We start from the raw sequence: 22,551 nt of genomic DNA, 5'->3' as shown, positions 1-22,551 counted from the left end.
CGTAAACAAAAATACTTTTTCAAACCTCTCTGGAACACCAGAGCAGGTACAGCACTCAACAGCATTTTGCCCAAAAACCAGGGGCTTGGACCTGCAAACCCTTACCATGACTTAGGGTTTTATCTCTATGTTATCTCCACTGAACAAGCAACTACCGTGTGCCCAGGCCAATGTGCGTGGACAAGGAATTCTGCTGGGCTCAGTGGAACACAATCTCATGCAGGGTATGTCCATGATCAAGGCCATTTTCTGGTTTGTTTGTTTTTTGTTTTTAACAAATTATGTTAAATTATGTGAAATATCCCCCATCCTGGTACTTTTCCCCTTAGAAAAATAATCTGAGGTAATAACATTTTATTCTGTGTCTAGATGAAAAAAGGCTTCCTCACACACTGAAAACGGAGCTTTTACAGTCATGACATTCAGATGACATGGACAAAATTCTTCTCACCCAAGGGTCACTGTCAGTCTAAATGTAAACTTATTTTTTTGGTCCCATTTGTAGTGAAGAGAATTCTGGTACTTCTAGAGAGTCCCAGATGTTATTCAGAACACCTAACAGCAGGTGAGATGAATCCCTTGCTAAGCCCCAGATGCAGGAGCAGGTAACACTGGGACAGCCTTGCTGCCAGAGACTCAAAGGACCCCCCTAAAGGTTTCCCAAAGCCCTGTGAGGGAAGCAAGTGTTAAAGACATAGAAGAACCAGTGATTTAGAGGCCCAGTTGCAGTGTTAATGTGGATTTCCCGCACCCAGATCGGGTTATTCCCTTTGACTGTTCCATGTGCACAGTCACGTCAACATGAGACTGAATTCAACACCCAAAAACTCATCTGTAGGCAAAAGCAGCCTCAGCTTTGCAGATCTCTAAGCAAAGTAACTGAATGGCCCTGTGCACTGATCTGCAGGCTCATCTAAACCTCAGCTGAGCTTGGATTTCCCCTCCCAGCTCTACAAGTGCTGTGCTTTTACCTGTGATGCACCTCCCTCTCCAACCACCCTGGGCTCCTCTACTTCACCTGTGCCCAAAATGTTGGGCCTTGAATCTGCAAGCATGGGGGAAAACAGCCTTTTTTCAAAGCGAGCTCTCACTGGTTTTGGGGTTCTGGTTGTCCTGACAGCTTGCTGGACTGTATTTTGGGAGGTGGGAGCAGGAGCCAGGGAGCAGGAGCTGGTGAGCCAGGAGCAGAGCTTAGGAAGAGCCAGGGTGTGATGACATTTTAAGTAGAGTGTGACAATCTGAAAAGGATTTTTCTACCAGCTTAAAAAAAAATCAAATATCCTTTTAACACATTAAAGCTTAGGCCAGAGCAAAACCCAGGTATTCTCATGAACACCTCCTGACCCACAGCTCAAACCCAAAAGCGCTTACACATTATTTCGGTCAAGAAACGAGAATAAAGCGATTTACCAAGATTGTTGTCCGTTAGCACTTCCTTGACCCTCTTTGTGATGCCATAAGTGTCCAGCTCGGGGGACATGGCCACCAGTTCCTGGATGCTCAGTGCCGAGTGGCCTGACAGCGGCAAAGGGGTGCTGGACTGGGATTCGGAAGCAGGCGGCTCGCTGGATTCTTGGGATTTGCCGTCCTTACTCGTCTCTATAGCGGGGCAGGGCTGCTGTACCAATTCAGTCAGGCTTTTCACCGATTCACTGGAACTCATGGGAGATTCAGGAGCAGGACTGCAACTGGCAGAAGTCTTTGGAGTACTTTCTGTAATTGGAAAAAAAAAGAGGAAAAAAAGGCCCAACTTTAGCATGATTGCAATGTTTTGATTGCAGGATATTTAACTTTCCTTCTCATTTATATTCTACCTACTTAAAGAAATGCCTAAGTATGCAAAATTCTACTTGCTATGACTCGGGTACTAAAAACCCTCTTCTTAAAAACAGAATTATTTTCTAATTTTATCTTGAGTCATCTCTGATTTCTTATAAAGACAAGATGTACAAATACAAATAAAAATCAGGAAAAAAACGCAGTGCAATAGTCTGTAAGTTTGCAAGCAATTTCCTTGGTCAGGAAATCTCACAGTTTTGCTTGCCACAACATTTTTATATAAAGATGCTTTTAAAGCTGCCATTATAGACTGGTTTAAGCCTCCTTTTGTGACTTGCAGGAAACTCACTGAGCCACTGTTCTGTGGTGCCAATGAGGGATTTTCTACAACTGATACAACTCTATCTTGAGAGTGTTATTGATCTCATTTTGTGTCTTATCACACACATCACATTTTTGCAATTCTCTTTGTCCAGAAATAACAAGATTAAAATACAGTTTGTAATTATGCTGTATTAAGTAATGTGTTTGAGAATCCAACATAAAGATAGTGAGTGGATCAGGAGACACCCAAATCTGTTATTGTGACACTTGGTTTAAAAGAAAGCTTTCCCAATCTGTTAATTTGCCAACAACAATAGGTTCTGTACAGAATGTTTTCCCCCAATACATTTATCTCTAACAGAATGTACTGACTGAGCTTATCCAGAGAATCCAGACATCTAAGGGTACACTCTGAACATTTTTAAAAGCAACAACACGTAGACAACGTGGTTTACAAGAACAATTCCCCTCAAAAGATAAAGGACACGTGTGATTTCTCCATCCAGTTCTTTCCCGTTTTTGTGGGGCTGCTTCCTCCTCCTTGCTGTCTCCCATCTCCTGACCTGACACGGTTAATCTCATGGATCTCAGCCCCATCCATCAGTGGGTTTGTCTCCAGCTCTCTGCAGGAAGTTTGCAGAGCTCTCAGTTGGACAAGGATGAGGCCAGACTCCTCCAAAACTGTGTTTTCTGGGCCCTGCAGTGCTACTATGAGAGGGTTCTCTCCCAGCATCCAGTCCCATTCCTGCCATGGCAATGGCTGAGAGCAATATTCCCTATTTTTTCAGTTTGCTTGTTTGTTTCCAAGAACACTTGTCAATATTTATCAATGTCAAATAATTACAGAACACACAACACGGAAACATGCATCCCAAATACCAAGGGGAAATACTACAGAAGTGAAAGTCAGGCTCAAACGAGGCAAGGTGCACAGAGTAACTCTTGTTCAGGGTACTGGAAGCTTTCATGTGCTGCATTCAAGAGGCTCCCTGACACACTCCCATGAAGTTGCTCTCTCTCAAACCAAAACACCTGACTTTTTTCCTTAGTGCTTTATGAGAGATGCAAAAGAGGCAGACATAAAGGAAAAGCGAGGTGCATATAAATCTTTAAGGTAATCAGCATCCTGCAAATCCTATTTCTTTTCTCTGCTCACCCTGGGTCATCACACAACCGAATAAACCCCCGCAAACGTTATTTTTGTATCGGGAGCAGCAAAGGAATTGTACAGTAAATTTGCCCTGATTCACCCATGCGAGGGACCAATTTGGCAGATCATCCATCTTGTTCACTGTACACTGTCAGGGATGGCATGAATTCCCCACATGATAAACAGATTTCTTCTCAGGTCTGTGTCCTTTAACCCACAGCAAGGTCAAAATTATGGCTGCCAAGCTAATAAAGCGCACGGCACTCGCTCAACTTCCCTCTAATTTTGTCCCTTGTGCCAGCTTATACAAATCTTCCTGAATAACTAGAGCAGCTGCAAATTTCCTATACAATTCCTCATCCGTGCACACTGCGAACCACACACGCACACGGAGAGCAGGGGGGAAAAAAAAGCCAAAATAAAAAAAAAAAAAACAAACAAAACCAACAAAACCAACCACACAGGACTAAACAAAAGCATTTCCTAACGTTTCTCTCTCCCTCTCCTTTCCTGGCCCACCCTAATTACAAACACAACAGAGGTAATCTGTGTTATCATCTATCACCGAGATGCTCTCTGTTGCTCACATATTAAGCTTATTTATTTTTTATATCACATATCAAGAGCTTACTTGAATTTCATTTTTAAGACCAATCTGCTGCTTATTTGCTGAAAAAGGTGGGATTAGCTGAATTTAATTTTGGAAGGCACTACAGATGACAAACTGCTTTTTTTTCCCCACTGAAAGGGAAGTGTACAGTGATTTCTGGCAAAGCATTATGTACATATACCACAAATAACTCAAAATATGTTCCCCATTCGTTTTTAGCATTTTTTTTTTCCTTCTGGAAAAACATTTTCAAGATCACATAAATATTTGAGGAAAAGATACATTATTTGGGAAAGTAAATTCAATAATCAAATAATGCAAACATTTCCCGTTAATCTACTTAAAAAATTAAATAGACATTTAGAGTACAAGTGACTGCTGACAGAACAAAGGGGAAAATTGACTGTATTCACTATTCCAGATTTAACTGTCAATCCACTGCCATTTCCCATGTTTTATGAAATAATTTGTCTGTATTCATTTCTCTCATGTTCCCCACAAGACAAAGACACAAATTCAGGACGTCTGAAAAATATACATTAAGATTTCCAAAGTAGCAATTGAACATTTCCAATGAAAATAATACACTGAAAGCTTATTTCTTTAAAACCTGCTCTGCTTTTTTAACCCCAGACTGCTCTGAAGAATAGCACCAACTTTAGAGAAATCCAGTTTCTTATGAGTAAGTGATATTCACTGAATATTTTCACATTTGTGCTTAGTGAGGAAGAGATAATTTTTGCCAATTTAAAAGTAAAACTGCATTACAGGCTGTACAACCTGCAAACCCCACGGCCACCATTTACTGATGGAATGACTTTAATGAATTCCAGGTAAACTCTGCTGTACCAAAGGGGTGTTGCAGTTGGCTTTCCAACAGCCCGTATCCAATTTAAAACGTGAAGGAAAAATCCACAAGCTTCAAAAGTAAGGTGGTGGAAGTAAAAGAGCTGGAGAGATCAAGAGCATCTCCAGTGATGAGGTCACTGCAGAACCTGGGAATTTTTTAAGTCTCAGTTCTGCCCTGAGCTTTGCAGAGGATGGGAGGAACAGGGTGTCCCCATGGTGACCATCAGACCCTTCCTGTGATGAAGGCACAGCTTAACATGACAGCTCTAAATGACCAGAAAACACAGGTAACTTTTGCACAATTACAGGTTGTTGTTGACCAAACGCCATTAAAGATTCAAATACATCATAAATGTATTTAAATTATCCAAATCTTCTAAAAATGCACGTGTAACGGGGTTATGAAAGGGCAAAGTTTCTACTAGGCCCTTTTTACATTATTAATTCAAAATATAGTCTGGGGAATAGAGAAGTTAGGCACTTCCAACTGATTTTAAAAAGCACATTCAAATATGCAGCACAGAAAATAATAATCAAATGCAAATCAAGTACTAGAAGAGATGTTTTCAGAAATGGGCCAGCAATCTGAAATATTTGGCAAGTGCAACTGGCCCCCATTCATAGCTAAAACACGAAGAGAACCAAACACCAACACTGGCTATTTCACAGGCAACTATGTCTTCAAAAAAGACAAATACACCTGATGCAGTTTGCCAATGCCAGAGAGTCATTCTTGGGAACACATCATTCCTGATTTAACACAAGGGCCTTATTCTTAAGTCAGGACATTCTTCCCTTTGTTTTTTTCCTACTACTGTACTAGAGAGGGACACACAGTCTGATGTGAAGATGTATAGATTAATGGAAACAAGGTCAACATTACACAACACCTTCTGGTTTTCTTTTTAAACACTATTTCCCCAATATAATATTACTGCAACAACACCCCAAATCATCATCACAACCTGCCCATTCCCCTCCCCACCCCTTAGGATCTGTTAAGAAACTAAACTGATTTTCCAAACAATTTAGCAAATAAGACTGGGGTCTGTCTGAACATTTTAAAAAACTGGCTGAGAACCACAACAAAGTGACCTTGCCTTGATTATATGAACATAAAAAAATCTTTGTGGCCTTGCATTCCCTTGCACAACGGATGAAATCAAACGCCTCTCTGGTCCCATCCATCCCCTACACCTTCCCCATAGCTTCTGCCGTGACAGTGTTCTGGAAAACGTGAGGAAGTCTGAAAACAGAGTTCTGGTCTCAATTCATCGATTGTGGTGGTTTTCCAGAATTTCACATCAGATTTTCTTGTTCTTCTCCAACTACAAGATTTCCCACCCCCATGCTGGGGCCAGCCCTGGGTCCTCAACTGCTTGACTGTCCCACTGGTGGCCTGCAGATTACCTGAAAACACTTCTCCCAGCACAGTATCAGCCCGACACATCCCTCTACAAGGTCTGATCATGTTCTGCCATCAAAATGTGACAAAATCCCTGCAGTGTGTAAGGAATCAGAGGTTGAACAGGGCTCCCTTCCTGCAGTGCTCCTGAGCATCGCCCCGCTCTGTGCAGGAGCTCAGCAGAGACATTCAGTTTATCCTGCAAAACTGCAGGGCACTGGTCAGCAAGGGCCATTTTTGTGACGTAAAGGAACTCTTCTGACCACAGGAAGGCATCCAACACAGCCCTCAGTACCGGCACAGCTCCGATCCACAGCACAGCTCAGCTGGAGGCTCCCGCTGAGGCTCGGGACATGTCGGATGCAAAGACTTGCAGGCGACACCTGCTCCAACCTCCCCAGAAAATCACAGACATCTACACGACCTGACACCAGTCCCGGGTGTATGCCCCTCAACACAGGTATCCAGATGAGGAGTGGAGCTGAGACACGGATACGGTTTCACCAGTCCCAGAGGCACCACGTCTGCCAGCACGGACGGATTCCTCCAGTGGCGTTCCTTGTATACGTTTTGAGAGCTGCAGGTTTGCTACTTTTGCTCAGACCCTGCCTCACCTCTGACAGCCAACTGACTTTACAACCACTTGTAAATCAAAAATCCGAGGATTTGAACGAGATAATCTGAATTTTTGAGCATAAACCATGAGCCCAATGCTCCAAGCCTCTCCTCCCGGCACACTTCCCCATCCATAAAGACACTCCATACTTGTGGAACTGCAGGGAGAATAACCTGTCCAACCTTTGCTGCTATCACAGGCTCAGCTAATAAACTGCAAAAGGACTCAAGGGGAATGAGGTACAGAACATGATGAAGTTGGGGAAGACCATGCAAAACACAGAAGGTATTCAGGGGCCTCTAAAAGGATTATGAAAAATATTATATTCTAAAGACAGCAGGCAGACAACAGCTGCCTTAAGTTTCAGAGCGAAGTGGATTGAAAAAGCAGATCCACTATAATTTTCAGAGACAAATCTCAGTAGTTTATCTGATCCACTATTTAAATTTCAATACACAGTCCTCTATCTGCAGTAATAATAACCTAAATTCCATTTAGTGTTCATTTGAGCAGTCAGGATAAAGTCATTTCTTATTATCTCCCCACTGTGTAAAAAACAGCTTGAAGGTAGGAAGTCAGCAAGCATTTTCACCAAAAAGTAATTATTGTAAGTGACATTTTTACTGCTGGCATGCCATAAGGCGAACTGCGCATTTGGAAGGACAAGTTGCTAAAACAAAATGACAGGGTACTCTGTGACATTCCGACGAGAACCCAAACACGATTTCACTGGCGCTTGCTCTGATGCACCACTTCTCCCCATGTCCATGGCCCAGGCTTCAGGTTTATGCCAGACTAGTCAAATTCCAAGTTCCTTCTGGAGGAACGGGGGGAATGGCCACGTCCTGAGCACGGTGGAGCATCCCGGGCTCTGCTCGCTCCCTTTTTTGGCACGTTAATAGGGAAGATGAGAGCAGACAAACGTGGACAGGAGATTTCTCTGCAACCTCTTAAAAGACCATTTGCTACTTCAGGGCTGCATTTACCTCCTCGTGCAGATAAGTTAATGGACAACTACAGACCTGGCAGGTTGCCTGAGATCAAAGTGTCTCACACTGGGACTGGATTAGTTTCTGTTTTCCCCGATGATGAGGCTGCCCATTCTATCCAATTTGCAGACCAAACCTGGTGTATGCTGTCTGACAATCAGGGCCTGATCCCACACAGCTGATCAGCACCCTCAGGACAACCGTGGTTGTCAGCTCAGTATCCCAGGGTCTGAAACTTTCAGGGAGAGAATTTTTCCCTCCTATCTAATTTGACCTTCAGCCATGGCTTCCTTTGCAAGGTAGAATCACAGAATGTTTTGGATTGGGATGGACCTTAAAGCTCATCTCATTCCAACCCCCTGCTATGGGCAGGGACACCTTCCCCTATCCCAGGTTGCTCCAAGCCCCATCCAACCCGGTCTCGGACACTTTGCGGGATGAAAAGAATTTAGCATTCTAAACTTAATCTTCTAAAGCACCATAATAACAACTCTCCTCATTGCAGTGAGTGCAGCACAAGTCTGAACTACATAATAAAGCTGAGCAGCATTTGTGGGAGAGCACTACAACCCATCCCTCTTCTGACTAATTAACGAAAATACCCGTGAAAGCACTTTCTCCCAGGTAGTGCTTTTGGTGGATTTACTCTAAGTGAGTGAACCTTGCCTAGTCACAATTTGCAAATTAATGTGGCTTATAAAAATATGATCCTCCCTACAGTTATAAACTCCCCCAGTTCTATGTAGGGAGTACACAAACCTCCCTGCAGTTTGCATATATAATGATGTGAAATACGTAGGTACAGGCACTCGGAGTTGCAAGCCCTCGTTAGAGTTACAATTATAGATTCCCACTCTGACCATGGAGAATTTGTTTGTTTGTTTGTTTCATAAATGTTATAACTTTGGGGAAAATGTTATTTTGGGTCTTGGCTCAGAGGGAGATTTTATGTGGATGGGAGGAGGGATCAAAGGAGAACTCCTTTAGGAAAGTGTGCAGATTTATGTGTGCCTCCACTGAAAGGGGAGGAAGCAGCTTTGGTTAACTCTGGAATTACTGGGGTAATATAAAAATAAAGGTTCACACTCTCCATATTAGTATATGTTAAATGTAGATGTTAGATATACCTGAAAAAACCTGCTTCTGAGTCTTGCTGAAGGACTACACAGCATTTCTGCAATCTTATGCTGCACTTTCTATAACTGTATTAGCCTTGTGCCTGTATGAAAAAACATGTGTTTTCAGCTGCTCTGGAAAGCAGAAGGAGCTGGAGAAATCACATGAAGTTCAGAAAAGAGCAAGTAAGATGGGAGCTGGTGACAGGCTCATGAGGAGAGATTTACAGTTTAAAAGTTCTTCGGGAAGTTGGGCAACCAATTCTCTTCAACGAACCCACAACCACAAACGCCTCAGAGTCTTAGAAATCCCACTACTGTGCCCGAAGCTACATTAAAACCTATGTGAAGGCTACACAAACTGAAACCATCCAACTTCTACTGAGTTAGGAGGACTGGGGAGTACAGATCACTCCCAAGGGCAGCCTGAGCATCCAGGATGTCTGGAATCTCGTGCAGGAAGATACAACTGGAGTTAATCAGTTGAAGTGGAACGTTGTGCTGAGACCCATCCAACTCTGGGACAGACACATCAAGCCCCAACACAACCACCCCACCTGAGCAAACCCTCAAATAACAAGAATGAAGAGACATTTATGCAATGGCCTGGCGGGAAGATGGGGCCTCTATACAGCCATGATCCTGAGCACTGTTTTACAATAAGTAAACAACTTGAGGTTTTTTTTAGCTAGATGTAGACACACAAACATCAGAGCAATCCTCAGGTCAGGCTGACAGCCCCAAATCATTCCAGGATTCTAAGATTCTTGAGACAAAAGTGGGGTCTAGGCATTGAAGAGGCTGAATGATAACTTTTGTGGCTTTACAGATCACCTTTAAACAATTAAAAAGCCCTTTCTAAAAATAAACCATATTTTAAATTAGGTGATTAACGGCAGAATCACGGCTGCTTTAAGACATTGCTCTACTCTGCCAATCTTCATTTAATATTCAGAGTTTTTCTGTTTCTGTAACTTAGCCTGAAATCAATATTTAGAAATAACTGCTGGAAAATATTTTCAATAACCTTATTATTAAACCAGCTTGTGTGCAGAAGCTTTATTAAGGATTTTCTGAATGCTAAAACAAATATGTCATGGAAGCAATCAATCAAGTTGCCACAACCCCACAGTGTTATATTTTTAGTATAATCAAGATAAACGCGTGCACAATAGCTTTTGGAAAACAGAGTTAGAGCCTCCAAGAAGAGGTTCTGCTGCAGTTTGGGGTGTCCTTGTTGACTTGCTGACCTTGTGATTCAATGTGTTAAACTAACTTTAACGTGGCACCAATTTTATGACTGTTTGTTGTCCTCCTCCGTCCCGACCCTGAGAGTGAAGGTATTTCTACCTCCTCCTTCGAGATTTTAACCTCTTGTTTGCTCTGGAGCAGAGTCTGAAGCAGAATGCATATGTGCTCTGTGCACTGCATTTAAATATATCTCCCCCACTAAACAATGTGGACATTCATTTGCCAGGGGCGATATCCATATGGGATGGATCCAAGGCTAATGACCGCCTTCCCTCCTTCCCAACTGAGAATCCCATCCACCAAGCTCAGCACAGTGGGTTGTTCCTCATCTTAGAGGAAAGCAGCTGAGGGAAAGAGTGACCCTGAGCAGTGCTGCACTAAAGGAACTCCTTTTTCGGAGGAGTCCGGGGGTAAAGTACTGAAACAAAATGACATTTACATTGTGCGCAACAATATTATAAAAGCTATTAAGGTACATTATTTTACACATCCTCATAATCTCTCCATACTGCTTTACTTAATTTGTGATAAAATTGTTGAGAAAGGGTACTTAATGTAGGACAGTCAGTAAAAGTAATTTATCATCTTCCCGCTTCGGTGCTCACGTTATCAGCGAACTCATTTTCTGCATTCATCATGCAATCAGCCTATTATTTGCATATTAATCAGGCAGTGGACCATGAAAGAGCCGCATCCCAGCCAAATGCTGCACTATCTCAGGAGGAACACTCAGTAATTATCATACATCAGTGTTATGATGTGGTAATTGATTATAACATCTTTCTGTTGCCCCTGGGGAGTCCCACTGCTAACCCAGCTTCAGGCATTCTGTGCAGATTTTTCTCTGAAAATTAGAGAAACCATTGCTGTCCTTTTATTAATGTTTTTTACCTTTACAATAGGCAGCTCTCTGAGCATATAATAAGTACTTTTTTTTCTTTTTTTTTTATGAAACCTTCATTAGGGAAAACACCTGTCTCGAATCAGAAAAAGTGAAAAAAACCCCAAACCATCCAAACTAAACCCCCACACCAAAAAACCCAGTTGGGCTCGTTGGTGTTCGTCCTCTCTCTTTCAAGGTCTGGTGGCTTTTTAGGTGCTGGTGTTGCTTACATAATGCCCTTCCCCAACAAACACAACAAAATGTTGCAACTTCAATAGACAGTAATTGCAAAGTTCGCATAAAGGCAGTTAAAGTTGCTTTATTTAGGTGCCAAATGAGAGGCTAATTTTGGTCCTCTCGTAAAGGACAAATGAAACATCTGCCGGTTCAAACTTGTACTATTTTTAGGACCCAAGTTCCAGAGGGGTAAAAGGGAGAAACAAACACAAACCCCGGCCATGGTGAATCTCACACCTCCTCCATGTGTGAACCAGGCAGAGCAGCCGGAGGGGCAGCCCCGCCTGGAAAGGGGGGATGGCTCTGGACACGAGACCAGAAGGGACCATCTCATGCCAGAGAAGAGAGAAGGATGTTTTTACAAGGGCATGGAGGGACAGGACAAGGGGGAATGGCTTTAAGCTGCCAGAGGGCAGGGTTAGATGGGATATTGGGAAGAAATTCTTCCCTGTGAGGGTGGGCAGGCCCTGGGACAGGTTGCCCAGAGAAACTGTGGCTGCCCCATCCCTGGAAGTGTCCAAGGCCAGGCTGGATTGGGGTTTGGAGCAACCTGGTCTAGGGGGAGGAGTCGCTTCCCATGGCAGGAGCTGGAATGAGAGGAGCCTTTTTAAGGCCCCTTCCAATCCAAATCATTCTGTGATTCTATGGTAAGTTGCTATCAGCAACATCTTTGACAAGTACAAATACTGGACATGTACTATCAGGCCTATTTTACATTTCTTATTATTTTCTCTCCTGTCATTGGCTTTTTAATCACACATCTTCCTATTTTCACTTTTATTTAAATTTGATCTCAAACCCACTTTGCTTTGTTTTCAATGCAAGTTGTGTTTCTCATCAGATTTCAAATAATCACTGGATTCTTTCATTTGCTGTTTCTCTGGATGGCTGCTGGCAAATTAAAAAGCCTCTAACACCCATCAAATTAGATGAGACAAATCCATCAGTTTTTCTCACACCCTAATGCAAAGGACAGCCTAGAAGGTAACTTAGAAGATATTAATTTTCTGGTAATGTTCTGTTTTTTCTTCCTGGGAAGGATTTGCTATCAAGCAATATATAACTCTGTAATCAGAACAGGCTGTTTACTTCCCTGTTTCAGGGCTGCTTGGTGGAGAGGATTTTCATCCCCATTATAAGATGGAAATAACAACCTGCAAGTTCGGTGCTCACACACCTTTTTTTCCCAGTATTTTGGGAGGAAAATAGCCCATTATCTGTTCTTTGAATTGAAAGCAAGGTAATTTTCATCCAGCAGAGGCTCATTTGGTAATTTGCTGAGCAGCAGTTGGGCTGTCACTCGGGGATGGCCGAGGGCAGGGTGGCCACGATGGCCATTTCCATCCCGCCAGTAGCCACGGGGCTGGACCTGCAGCCCCCTCCTTTCCCCACAAGCAACCAGAAGACCAACATGAGCTTCTGCCAGCTGCCAGAGTCTTCTATTCCCAACAGAAAAATATCTGCTCCCTTCAGAGAAGAGCCTTTCCGACCTCTTCTGCAGCTGCCAGCCCATGGGGGACACATCCCGGCCATCGGCCCGGCTCCTGACCCTCCCTGGAGCTGCCTGGCCCTCCTGCACTGCAGCACAACAGCAACAGCCTTGCTCGTGTCTCTGTGTGCTCCAGTTATTTTGCTATTTGGCTTTCTAGCGTGTCAGCTGATCCTTTCCCACCCAGCTCCTCTGCTGGCAGCAGGGAGGGGAGGTGATGTGGGCCCCTTCCCCTAAGGAGGATGCTCGTCTCCAAATGAGCACGCAGAGGGAAAAGAAAACGCTGGTAATTAAAGAAATGAAGTGATAAGTAATGAAATGAACAACAGCAGAATTTACAGAGCTCCACTAGTCAATGGCCATGGTTTCTTTCACTAACTGCATGCACTTTTTAGCCACTGTTATGGCAATTGGTACTCTATGAACTACCTGAGAAGCCTCGCAGAAATAACGGTCAGAAAAGTTTCTTTCACCACACAACTTAAAAAATATATTAATTCATTAATTCTAACCTTATAAATGAAGACTTTGAGGATGAGGCATCATGTGCTCAGCGCTGCTGCAGAGCTGCACCTGAGCTCCTTACTTGGAGGGGATCTTCTGCACACCAAGGGGGACTGAGCATGAAGAACCCATATTCCCAAATTTACCACCAAAATAAAACATGGCTTCAACTCAACAGATTCTCCAAAATGACTGCTAGGAACCCATAACTGCACTTCAGAGTGAACTAAATATGTCTTCAGGATCCAGCACAAGTCTCCTCTTTGCTGGTGTTGGTGTTTTGTCATTGTAATTCAGCCACAAGGAATGATCTGCCCAGAAAACAGTGTTCACTCTCTGATTAGGTGTTTCACTTTAGCACTTTTATAACAGCAAAGCTGTGACCACAGTGAGGATGGAGTCATATTCTACAAGTTTAATGTCTGGGTGGTTTAATGGACAGAGAAGAATGCAACTAAGACAGGAATTTCTCCATAAATACTATTTGCAAAGCATCAGTGATGGAAAAGGACCAAGGCCATGCAAGACAGCCTGGGGAGGAGAGACCTCAGCAGCAGGAGGGAAAAACCAGCACTCAGAGCCAGTATTATGCTCAGAATGAACCTGAAACACTGGCTTCATGCTGCATTCCCAGGTCCCAGGAAGGCGCCTTGACAGCGATTCTCCCGACTTTATTGATACCAGAAAGGCTGCCAGGGAGATCCTCCTGGTCCAAATGTCAGGGAAATGGCACAGAATATGATCACACGTCACAGACAGACTACAACAGCTGCCCTTACGAGGAGCCAAGTGATATCCTATGGTTTGAAATCAAGACAGCCAAGGCCAACTGTTCCCGAGCCACAATCCCAAACCACACTGGAGGAATGTGGAAACTTCACCAGCACACACCAGTGTGCTGCAGGGACAGCATGGGGGTAACTGTTTGGCTGACGTAGCTGTTCAGCTCTGAACTTCAAAAATGCATCTGCACCTCGCACAAAAGGCCACAACCTTCTGAACCCACAGGCTCAAAACTTCGTCACCAAACACAAACCATCTACGCAAGGAATTCCTGCAGTCCAGCCACTCAGCTGTTGGAGCCACGGGATGCCACTCCTCTTCCATTTCACAGACTGCACTAACCACAGACATTTCACGTCACACATTTTTATCAACCTGGAATGCCAGCAAATGACCACAAAAACATCTCTCTCATCTTTCTGATTCGACAACAAAAACCAGCTCCAATCTGGGAAGATCTGTCAGATCACTTGGGGGGATCACATGGTACTAAGAATTCAGCTCTCCACGTGCTAATCCCAGCTGTGCTCTCAAGCCCCACTGGACAGCTCTGCCTGCCCAGAAGAAACCAGTACAATGAAAGAAATGACCCTGAACCCTGGGGACATGGGGTAAGAGCTTCTCCACTGCCACTACGTGGCTGGTGAACTTTCCCTACAAGTGCATCAGGATGGTATTCCTGAATATGGACTGCCAGCCCCAAACACACTCTCTCTCCACTTTGTTTCTCCCAGAGCAGCCAACGTGACACATTCCTCCTGGCATCAGGAAAACGGGAAGATCCTCACAGCACACAGTGAACTACCTGCCCACTCTGCAGCTTCTGTTCTGAAAAATGTCCCAGCAATTTATATAACATAAATAAAAATACAGTGGATACCTGGGTTTGCCATCATTCCCCACTCTATCTGTTAATATCATAAGCACAGCAAGCCATACTCAATTTTTTCAGATTTGCTTTCCCAAGGGATGATAAGAAGTAATCTGCCTGTTGTTACAAATGTTGTATTTTGAAAAGAAAGCTTTTATGCATATTTTAGTTGATCTAAATAGAGTAGATCTTGGGTTTTTAAATCACCAGATAATACGCAATTATCTCGAGCTAGATTCTGATTTTGAAACAAGCTCTAATTAGCTCCCCATTTTATGCTGTTATAATCCTTTCTTCAGCTCCCATGAGTGTTACTATTGCTAAGCAGCATGAGGTTAGGAATGATGGATGATACCCAGAAAGGAAGACAAACAAAAGGGAAATTCAAAATCCCCTGAGATCACCCGCAGCTGTATCGGCAAATGAAGACTTCCACATTAGGTCATAAGACGACCCTTACAGAAACACATACCAAAAAGGCACGTCTTTTTCCCACTGAGTATTTGCAAGTCTTTAATGCAGTATATAGAGAGTGTATGTCCTTCACAGAGGATAAAGGCAGAAGTGAATAAAAATTCAGCTTTCCTGGGAGCAGCCACGAAAATCAACGGCACCAAAAAGGAAACTCTGTCTTAAACCTCATACAGACACGCAGGACAAGACCCCAGAATAAAACAAACTAATAAAAGCTATACACAGTCCAAGTATTTAGAGAAATATCCAAGCCTTCTCCTGGCACATGGCGACTGTCCAAACCCACCCCAGCTCCCATCATCAGTAATGCAACTAAATAAGGGCCAAATTCATCATGAAAAAATGCTGATGCAGTTGGGTGACACTAATTCAACTTTTTTTTCCATGTGATTTGGTCTGTGCTTTTGACACATAAATCATTAAAAAGGCAGATTTACCCAAGGGCATTAGAGCATTTAGGTGGAAAGAAATACACAGAAAAAATGTTAGAAAAGGCACAGCGATACTATTTTTGACCACCTAGGGTACAAACACCATTTTTGTGTAAATCATGCTCCCTGAAACTTGCACAAAATCACCGAAGCACTGAAGAAAGGTCACAGGCAGAAAATACAGGTATATACCTGGTTGTCATTTTGGTATAGGCTGCTTTTCACAAAATTCATAAATATAGCTTTCAAAGAAGAAAACCAAGCCTGGATTCTCTTTGCTCTCTCTCTCTAATTATATAAAATACATATATTTTATTCATTCATCCCCACATATGAGACATTGATGGGGCCATCCGCCCACATGTGAAAATGGAAAATTACTGGACAAAAGAAAAGACTTTCATGAATTTGGTGTAAATCAAAACCTTATGATCTAGAAGTGTAACTGACTGGGTCAGAAATCCAGAAAATCTCGCTAATTTGATACAGTAGTGCCAAACAGTAATGAAAATACTCCCAGCTAATAAAAGTTTCGTTACTATGCATGTTGACACTCTGTACACTGAAGACCTTCTTGGCAAAGCACTCAGGAGCCACTGAGTGTATGAGTTTAATTTCACTTCTTTCCCTTCATGCATTCAACAAGTTCCAAGCCAATTATATTACATGGAAAAGGCTCCAGACCTTTTCTCGTTTCAAAATTGTTCTGATTAATTTCTGTTTTAAAATTACAAGTATGCAACCTTTTCTGCCTTGATTTTCCTGGGAAATGTCTCAGAAGACCAGAAAATTGGAGCTGTCTCTCTTTTTTTTTTTTTTTTTTTTGCCTCTGCCCTGGAGTGGTGGATCTTTCACAAATGCATAATTATTATTACCTTTTCCAAACTGTTTGCTGCGCTTTTAATTACAGAACAGCTGCTAATAAAAGGAAATTACCAAACTGCCCGTCCTCATTCAAATAACTTGGTTTTGCTCTTTTGTTCTGCCGGGTGTCACAACCTTCCTTATTCCTTTACACAGAGAAAGGCACCAAGAAAAGAACATTTTGTACAACAATTCTATTTTTAATCCCTTGGAGAGGAGGTAGAAAAGGGCAGGAGCTCGTTTTCTCATTTGTGAGGGGGCTTTAAGGAAGGGGGGAGGACAATCATCAATAATATGATTTTATGAGCTGATAGGAACGTGCCTCCTCACAAAATATTAGCTCAAGGGCAGGAACTGACAAACGAGACTGGGAGTGTGGGAGGGAACAAAATATCCCGACAGCAAAACTGAACTTCCTGAAGGAAATCACTTTCAGCTCCCAGCGATCCTCCCGGGAATCCACAAGGTGGTCGGATTTTAATACTATTGGGCTTGTCTTTCAATCTTTTATAATTAGAGTTAGTCATAAATATGATGATTAGCAATAACAATGCAGCATTTCCCAGCTCCTCTGATTTCAAACTCCTCTTAAAATGGCTACAATTAATTACTCATATTTTCCACGCTGTCTGAGGCGTTTCTAACTGTGACACTTTACTCTTGCACGGTATTGATGCTACAAAAAAAAGTAGTCAATGGCATGTTTTTAACGAACCATCACAGGAAATTTCCATGTTCCCTAAATGCTTGGCAATAAGTAACAATAGCCCTATGATTGCAAATCATTTTCTCCCATTTTGGTTTTGTTTTCATGGCTTGTTTTTACTGGGGGCATTTTTTTTTTCTTGCTTTTATCTGTTTATTTTCAACTGCTCTTCTTAAGAAAAACGTGGACTGAATATCACCACGGATTTTCTTCCAGTAAAATCCTTTAGAATGCAAAATAGTTTCCCAGTAGAGAGGAAAAGCAGTTTGGTTGGGATATTAAGAGTAAAGCCAGCAAGCTTCAGAAAAAAAAAAGAGTGTTTCAGAATAGCAGAAAGGTGGAAAAAGAGCACAAATCATCCCTCTCTGTATCCTGAAATGCAGCAATTCTCCAACACAGGGCACTGGCTGTAAGGGCACGAGTATTTTTCTAGAGTACAAAACAGCCTGAGTGGTTTGTGTCAGTGAAGCATATCATTGGTAAAAGTCTGTGTGGGTAGAGTTTGGTATCCAACAGCAGGAACACAGCTGTTCTGCTCTGTTCCAGCCTCCCTCCCGTCCCGTGGCCATCTTCTAAAACCTTTAGCCACTCACTTCTCTGACACTCAGCTTTGCTGCATCTGCTTTATTTTTATTTTTTCAAATGGAAAGGGAAAGGAGGAAAAAAAAAAAAAAAAAAAAGGTCAGCTTGGAATACTTAACGAAGCTTGAAAAAGCCGTAACGTGGTGTGTTCCCCACCTCGGAATTAACAAAGCAGATTTTGTGGAAAGGAAAGTGGAAAAAAACCTACCAGCCAGTGAGGCAGCTGCAGTATGTGGATCACATTACAAACCAAGGGCTTGTTTTACAGCCATTGTCACATGTCACACTGATAAGCTGAACTATGGCAAAAAAAACACCCCTACTGAGCCAATGATCTCCAAGATCACACAGAGTCTCTTTACCTAATATATGCAGTTAAATATGTGTACTCCCCACCTCTGCCATAGCAACAAGGAGAGAAGGAGGAATTAACTGCATTAATAAAAAAATTGAAGGGACTCCTGTACGATACAACACAATGTGAGAAACCTCTTGGCATCAAAGCAAACGAAATGTAACAAAAGCACAGAGAATTATTTCAGAGCAAATCATTGAAACCAGCTGATTACCTGAGCTTGCACATCCCTGCTGTAGGGAATCCTGTAATGATGTCACAGAGTGAAGGACTAGATAAGAGAGGAGAGGAAAATCAGGGAACAATAAAAGGAGATGCCAAACCACAAACTAAACAGTAAGCAGGCTCAACAAATAGCAAACTGATCTTGGCAAGGGCTCTCTGCTCAGTTAAGTCAGTGGCATATAAAGGTATGACCGAGGCCAGGCTCCAGCCTGGCTTTTCTGTGCCAATGGGAATTAGGGTAAGAGACAGCCACAATAAAAGGGCAATTGCAACGCAGCATTCCCCCTTTAGAGCTTGGCTCTTCTAGCTCACCTCCTGAGACAGCAATCGATATTCTCCCTGGGGCAATCCAAATCCCCTATGCAGCCCTAAGAAACAGCACGCAACATTTTCCAGCTCTTTGGCCAAAATTTTTGGAATTACGTCTCATATTCATGCCTAGATAATATCACCCTAATTAGGAACTTGATAACTGCTGCTTATCAATTACGCATAAACGAGCGCTTCGTTCATAAACATTCCCAGCACGTTCCCTTAGGGACTGGCTGGGCTGCCAGGGTGGATGCTGCCACTTCCATGAGGCCTGGGCCAGCACTGGTGCAAGGCTGGCTTACTGCAGATTTAAAAAAAAAAAAAAAAAAGAAAAAGAAAAAAAAGAAAAAAAAAAAAAAAGATTTCCTCCTCCTCAACTCAAACAACATAGTGGAATTTTAATTACCTTGTCCTTGTTGCTGCCCTTGTGCGGGCAGGACACACTGTCCCAGCTCACCATTCAACCAGAGCTGCATACGAATAAATGGTTCTCGGCCTTTTTGGGTCAATTTACTCCATGGCTTTGGCCTGGAGAGCATGTCACTGACACTTCCTTGGGACAGCCCCAATACCTGAAGTGAAGCAACCAAGAACGGCACGTTAACACACTGGAAGTGGAAAGGGGGGTCATTTAAGTCATTTTGGGTTCTTTCTACTGCATCGCTCGAATTGGTTTTGTGTGGACAATCAGAAAAACTGCAAAATGACATCTGTAGATACTCAGATGGAAATGCCTTTTTTTTTTTCTTTTTTTCCCCTGCCGTGTTTCCTTCTGGAACATGGGGTTTTTTTTTCCTGCAGGATCAGGACAGCAGCAGGCTGGTGCGGGATTTGCATGCTTTTCATATTTCGTGTCAGATAGTTTCATCAGTTTTAACAGGAAAAACACCGAGTCCAGGCACACACAGGCAGATGAAACAGGCAATGATTGGCATGTATTTTGTTCTCAAACAAAAATAATTGGGACTTTTGAGACTAGGCCTATATTTGGTTGATTTTTGGGGTATGAATTATAACGATGTGTGTTTTCACCTGTAGCAACGGCTGCTCCACGTAAGTAAATATTTAGGAATGCAGCCGACTGCAGTGGAGGGGGGATTTCAGACAGGCAGAATGCAATTACTTGCCTGGAATTCAACACAGATAGAGGAGTTAAAAATCATACTTAATGAAAGCTGCCACGGGATCTTTAACGACCCTGAGAGGTCAGGCTTTTCATTTTACATCTTAGTGAGAAGGTAATAGTGCGATGCCAGTTCCCACTATACTATTACATTGATTCAATTCTTTGTAGGAAGAAGAAACAGCAAACATCCAACACTTCTTACAGCCTGGGAGGGGTTTTCAGGTGGTCAGGGACCCACAAAATCCCACGTGCTCAAGGCTTAGGGCCCACAGCGTGAGAACTTCAGGGAGCCTTATCGCGCATCGCGTATCTGTAATCAAACATTGCTCAAAAGTGTCTCAGAGCACAATGAGATACCAAGCACCAGCTGTAAGAAATGTGAATTCCTGACTTCAGGCTAAGAAAAGGTAGGGGATTTTCCACGTGTTTGTTTAAATACCCCCGTGCACATTTCCAAATAATAAAAAAAAAAAAAAAAAAAGGAAAAATGCTCTTGTGCCCATAATCTTCACTTGTACCAAATTTAAGACTCTCCAGTCATGACAATGGTATTGCTCAAGTATTCCACAAGTTCATTACATTAAGCACGAAATACTGAGCCTCAATAATGTTTGCTTCAGCTTTCAAGGTTTCTATCTCAGGGCCCCATTTCTAATTCCAAGTGGCTGAAGCCAACCTCTGTACAAAAACCCCTGCAATTCCCAAACACAGGGAAACTAACGCTTTCCTTTGTGAGCTCATTTTGAGGATTTAACACCCGAAGCAAAAACATTTTTCCTTAAGACACAAGTGGCACATCCCCCTCCGCTAAATGGGGCTCGGCACACACGTTAAGGAGCAGCAGGTACATTGAGAACACAAGAGAGAACCACTTGTTTTACCTTTTCCCCAAAGATCCTTTGGCAGATGCCATTCTTTGCTAGCTTTTCCTTGACCTGCCGCGTTAGCTCTATCGTATCCACCTCCTGGTACATATAAATCTCATACTGCTCGGGTGTCAGTGGAGGAACCGAAGGTTTGGATGGCTTGGACAAGGACACGATAGGGGATGAAGGGAGGGGGCTATTTTGTGGTGTCTCACTGCGACTCGCCCCAGTCATGCTCAATTCGGAACTCTGGGAGTACGGAGATTCCGCGTTTGGCCACTCTTTCCAATACTCGGAAGAAGACGGTCCTTGGAGCTGGCTACGATCTGGCCTAGTCTGATTGCTGACCTTTTCTTTTCCACCACTGGCTTCCTCAACTTTTATATCTTCGGGAAGAGCTGCATTTCTTCTCTCATGCTGCACAGTATTCCACCAATGGTCCTTCCAAACACCACCACGTCCCAACTCATTTTTAACATGCCTCAACATACCCTGGGCGGAATCACTTATTCCATGAAGCTCTAAAACAGGTGCCTCCTGAGGCTCCTTTTTGAGCCCAGAGAGGTTCTGCAATGCAGAGATACTGGAATCAGTGACAGATGAATGTTTCTTCAGGGATATGGCCAAAGGAGAATAGCTGGAAACCGAAGACATTGCAGGTGTAGACACTAGTTTGGGGGACAGGATAGAAATGTCAGCTTGAGATAAAGGTGGTGTTTTTAAGGCAGGTTCAAGGGCAGCCTGCTGTGCCTCCATTTCCCGTCGGGCTTGTTGCAGAATGGATCGAATAGCATCATCAGAATTGCCACTGCTAGAGGCAGAAGGCGGCTGAGCCGGCTCAGCTATGAAAAACAACCAAAAGACTAAATGCAACACAGGAATATGCTTTATAATTCAACACGTGCTACTGTAAACAGTTCCCTGACAGTCAAGAAAAAAAAAAAAAAAAGAAGGGGCTGAAATACATTTCTGGATGGGAGGGAGGAGTTTTCACTAAGCAAAGATTCGCACTTTTCAAAATAAGGTAAGATTTCCAAAGTCCTTCACTGGAAAATTTTTATAGTTGCCAAAGTGCTGGATGTTTGCATGCACAGACTCAGCTGCACAAATCTGGGATCACTTGCACTTCCACCATTGTAAAAATTTTCAAATAAATGCCTTTGAAAATCAAGCCTTCACCTCTTCCTCCCCCACCCCCAAGTGGTCAATAACATTTTATGGTTGTATTTACAGAGTTATTTAACCTTTCACTTCTCTCTTTCTCCACAAATGAACCTAACGCACACTCAGAACTGAACACAGCTGCATTCACCTGGACAGACTATTAATACCCTCTTACAGTATAAATAAGGTGAGTCCTTTAAACTCCACAAACATAACACACAAATTACAACAAAGCCAGAACTTTAGCAAGAGATCATCATCATTTCATTTGACAAGCTAAATATGCTCCTGCTTCCTGTTTTCTTGTTCCATGGTCTCAGCCACTGACATAAACAGCTCTACCAAAGCCAGGCTGACACCTGGTCATCACCCTCTGCCTTATCCGGAGCTCTGGGATGGAGCCACGGGTGCTTTCAGCAGAGATAACCCCCAAATGGAGTATTCCGTGGGGAATCAGGAATTGGGTGGCTGTGCTGTAGCAGTCGGGGGTGAGCAGAGGCTGGAACGTGGGTGGGGAATTATCTCTGCAGAGCCAGGAGGTTTTTGCAATGGCATCTGCTTCTATTTAAGTCTGTCTCCACCGCAGTCCCC

At 43.0% G+C, this 22,551-nt stretch overlaps 1 protein-coding gene across 7 annotated transcripts in view; it reads right to left on the bottom strand.

Moving 5' to 3' along the window:
- CUX1 (cut like homeobox 1) overlaps window positions 1-22,551 on the bottom strand; it is a 264,884-nt gene that overhangs the window by 44,377 nt on the left and 197,956 nt on the right. For 3 of the 7 annotated variants that reach the window (XM_027882102.1, XM_027882103.1, XM_027882100.1), the window contains 4 exons: window positions 20,812-21,638; window positions 19,211-19,376; window positions 18,482-18,538; window positions 1,411-1,713 (listed from right to left, as the gene is read on the bottom strand). The exons of 1 other annotated variant lie outside the window; for it this stretch is intronic. In XM_027882102.1, the coding sequence (XP_027737903.1) occupies window positions 1,411-1,713; window positions 18,482-18,538; window positions 19,211-19,376; window positions 20,812-21,638 (1,353 nt within the window). The remainder of the gene's footprint in view (window positions 1-1,410; window positions 1,714-18,481; window positions 18,539-19,210; window positions 19,377-20,811; window positions 21,639-22,551) is intronic. 3 more of the 7 variants (XM_027882101.1, XM_027882107.1, XM_027882105.1) reach the window with 2 other exon arrangements.

Source organism: Empidonax traillii, unplaced genomic scaffold (assembly GCF_003031625.1).
Source record: "Empidonax traillii isolate 1590-97213 ecotype Southwest subspecies unplaced genomic scaffold, ASM303162v1 scaffold101:size1699134, whole genome shotgun sequence".
Classification (NCBI taxonomy): Eukaryota; Metazoa; Chordata; class Aves; order Passeriformes; family Tyrannidae; genus Empidonax; species Empidonax traillii.
Note: the sequence above shows the minus strand (reverse complement) of the source record. Positions and strands in the feature narration are given on the sequence as shown.